Here is a 3,311-nt window from a genome sequence, read left to right as displayed (position 1 = left end):
GCACTGATGGACTTATTGACGTTATTCATGGAGTATTGGTGCTACCATTTCACCAGTAATGACAACACATGATTTTCCTAAATCATCATTAGTTTTGTTTTCCTAAAAAAGAAAGTTAATGGTAAAAAGATGGAGTTTCTATGTTTAATTTTGTAGATGAGAATATGGTAAAAATTCAAAAGAAAATTAATGAAAATTGTAACTTGAATATTGAAGTAGAAGATGAAGATGAGAACACGATGGAAATTTAAAATGGGTAAGTTGAGAAAATTGTGGGATATATTTCCTAATTTTGGAGCTTGATTTATGGCACAATAAGGGGTTGTGGGTGATGTATCAGAAAAGAGGCAACTATTTTGAGTAAAAATGGATTTTTGTAATTAGTTTGATTGAATGAGATTTTAAGTAATAATAGAAACTTAAGGTATGATTATAAGTAATTAATCCATAAATAAATAAATAAAAGTTGGATCTAGATAAAAAATTCTGTTATATATATAAGATAATTTTTATATATGTATATAGATTTTGAATCTCCTAAATACGAGATTGGTTTCAGTGTATATATGAGTTCAAAATTTAAGTTGAGTTTTCAAGTTTAAATCCTCCATGAAGTAATTAATTAAGTTACCAATTCAAACATCGCCATCATCATTTTAAGAAATTGAAATAAAAAAACTTTCAAAATGAAAATGACATATACCAAAACTAATACTAGTAAATCCTTTTCTAGCACTACATAAACACATCAAAAAACTTAAGATATTTCTTTATAACAAAAATGGAAGATCATATATTTTCTCATTTTAATGCAATTTTACTACTCATAACCATTACCTTTACCTCCATTGTCATATATAAACTAACACAAAGATCACATAAACTTTCACATAATTTCCCGCCAGAAATCTCCGGTGGCTTACCGGTCATCGGTCATCTTCTCCAATTCTCCGGCACCGACAGCATTCCATTGCATCGAAAACTATCTTCTTTGGCAGATAAATATGGCCCCATTTTCACTTTCCGGCTAGGTATACCGCGTATATTAGTGGTAAGTAGTTATGATGCTGTGAAGGATTGTTTGAATATCAATGATAAAGTGTTTGCTGCCCGGCCAGAGAGTTTAGCTGGAGAGTATATTGGGTATAATAATGCAATGCTTTTTCTTGCTAGTTATGGTGATTACTGGAGAAAGATTAGGAAAGTTGTTATTAAGGAAGTTTTGTCTAGTAGTAGGTTGGAGAAACTGAGAGATGTGAGGGTTTCTGAAGTGAAAACTAGTATTAAAGAGCTTTATATTTTGTTTCCGATCATCAGAGAAAATCTTGATTTTCCGGTAACCGGTGATCATTCTCCGGTCACCGGAGATGATTTTCCGGTGGGTGGAGATGATGTAAGTTTAAAGGTGAATGGAGATGATGCTAATTTTCCGTTCACTAGAGATCAATCACCGGTCTCCGGAGAAAATCTTGATTTTCCGATCTACAGTGATCATTTTCCGGTGACCGGAGATGATGTTAGTTTTCCGGTCACTGGAGATCAATCACCTGTCTCCGAAGAAAATCTTGATTTTCTGATCACCAGTGATCATTTTCCAGTGACCAGAGATGATGTTAGTTTTCCGGTGGATGGAGATGATGTTATCAAGCCGAAGAAACAACCTCAAACAGAAATGCAAGGTAAGGATTCGTACAATAAAGTCTTCTTGTCTGGCCCTTCCCTGGACCCCACACACAGTGCTACCGGAGATAATGTTATCAAGTCATGGAAACAGCCTATGGTAGAAATGCAAAGTAAAGTTTTGTACAATAGTGCCTTGTCATCTGACCCTTCTATGGACCCCACACATAGCGAGTGTTTTAGTGCATCAGACTGCGCAGTTTCTGGAGCTAATCTTGATTTTCCAATGACCAGAGGTGATTTTCGGGTGAAAGTGAATATTACTAATTGGATAGAGAAGTTAACACTGAGCTTGATAGTGAAAATGATAGCTGGAAAAAGCTATGGAAGGGTTGAAAAAGGTGGAAATGAAGAAGAAGAAGAAGCTGAGAGATTTAAGAAAGCTTTGAAGGATTTTATGTATATATCAATGGAGTTTGTGTTATGGGATGCATTTCCAATACCTTTGTTTAAGTGGATTGATTTTCAAGGACATGTTAAGTTTATGAAAAGGACATTTAAAGATATTGATTGTGTTTTACAAAGTTGGTTGGATGAACATGTGAAGAAGAGAGAAAGGGTTGATTTTGTTGATGGAAATGAAGAGGATTTTATTGATGTTATGCTTTCTATGATGAAAATTGAAGATTTTATTGATGGTTATAGCAGAGAAACCACCATTAAAGCTACTGCTCTGGTGAGTAATAATGTCTTTTGCTGCTATATTTATATTGTTTTTCTTGTCCGGACTCTCCAAAAACGTTGTCTTACCAGGGTAGTATCCTTAAAAAATGCACTACTTTTGAAGGATCCGACACAACCCCCGATGACATGTTTGAAGAGTCTGAGCAACATAGGTGAAGGTTATGAATGTTTATGAGATGCTTGTGCATATGTGTTTATGATCATGATCTATGTTGTTCGGACTCTTCAAAATGTTGCCGGGTGTGTATCCAATCCTTCAAAAGTTGTGCATTTTTTGGAGGATTAGCGAAATCCACCAATAGTGTCTGGGGAGGTAGTACGCAGAGCTCATCCACTACCTTTTGAAGGGTTCAATACTAGTACAGTAATGTTTTGGAGAGTTCAAGCAACATAGATCATGGGTAGACATTCAGTTGGTTTGCTCGATGCACAGTTAAGGCATCGAGTGTTGGTCACGTGCTCCTCCAGAATTGCTTATCATATATAGGTACAGCGACACTTAACTCTTTATATCAAGTTTCATATGGAGAGACTTTGGGTTTTGAATTGAATTGTGCAACCATTTAGCATGATGGCAACAATAGTAACATACTAGTGTATGGGGAGGGTAGAGTGTATGCAGACGTTACCTCTACGTCAGAGGTAGAAAAGTTGTTTTTGACATTTAGCATGATGGCAACACAATGTTGGTTAAAAGGTTGTTCTTTTGTTTGTTTTTCAAGTCTTGTTTCTCTTAAATGGTTCTTCTTAACACAGAGTATGGTGTTGGATGCTTCAGACACGACTGCGATTCACTTAAATTGGGTAATGGCGACATTGTTAAACCACAGAGATGCCCTGAAGAAAGTCCAAGAGGAGCTAGACACGAGCGTTGGCAGAAACAGATGGGTAGAAGAGAGCGATATCAAGGATTTGGTATACTTCCAAGCTGTCGTTAAAGAAACACT

At 35.9% G+C, this 3,311-nt stretch overlaps 1 protein-coding gene across 1 annotated transcript; it reads left to right on the top strand.

Moving 5' to 3' along the window:
* Positions 1-743: 743 nt before the first annotated feature.
* LOC124892767 (cytochrome P450 82A1-like) lies at positions 744-3,306 on the top strand (the record flags this gene model as incomplete). The annotated part of the gene is made up of 2 exons (XM_047403975.1): positions 744-2,356; positions 3,121-3,306. Coding segments are annotated over exons 1-2 (1,761 nt in total), but the record flags the coding sequence as incomplete, so codon positions are not given.
* Positions 3,307-3,311: the final 5 nt, after the last annotated feature.

This window comes from Capsicum annuum, unplaced genomic scaffold (assembly GCF_002878395.1).
Source record: "Capsicum annuum cultivar UCD-10X-F1 unplaced genomic scaffold, UCD10Xv1.1 ctg50441, whole genome shotgun sequence".
Taxonomy (NCBI): Eukaryota; Viridiplantae; Streptophyta; class Magnoliopsida; order Solanales; family Solanaceae; genus Capsicum; species Capsicum annuum.
The sequence above is the reverse complement of the archived record's forward strand: the minus strand, read 5'-3'. Positions and strand labels throughout refer to the sequence as shown.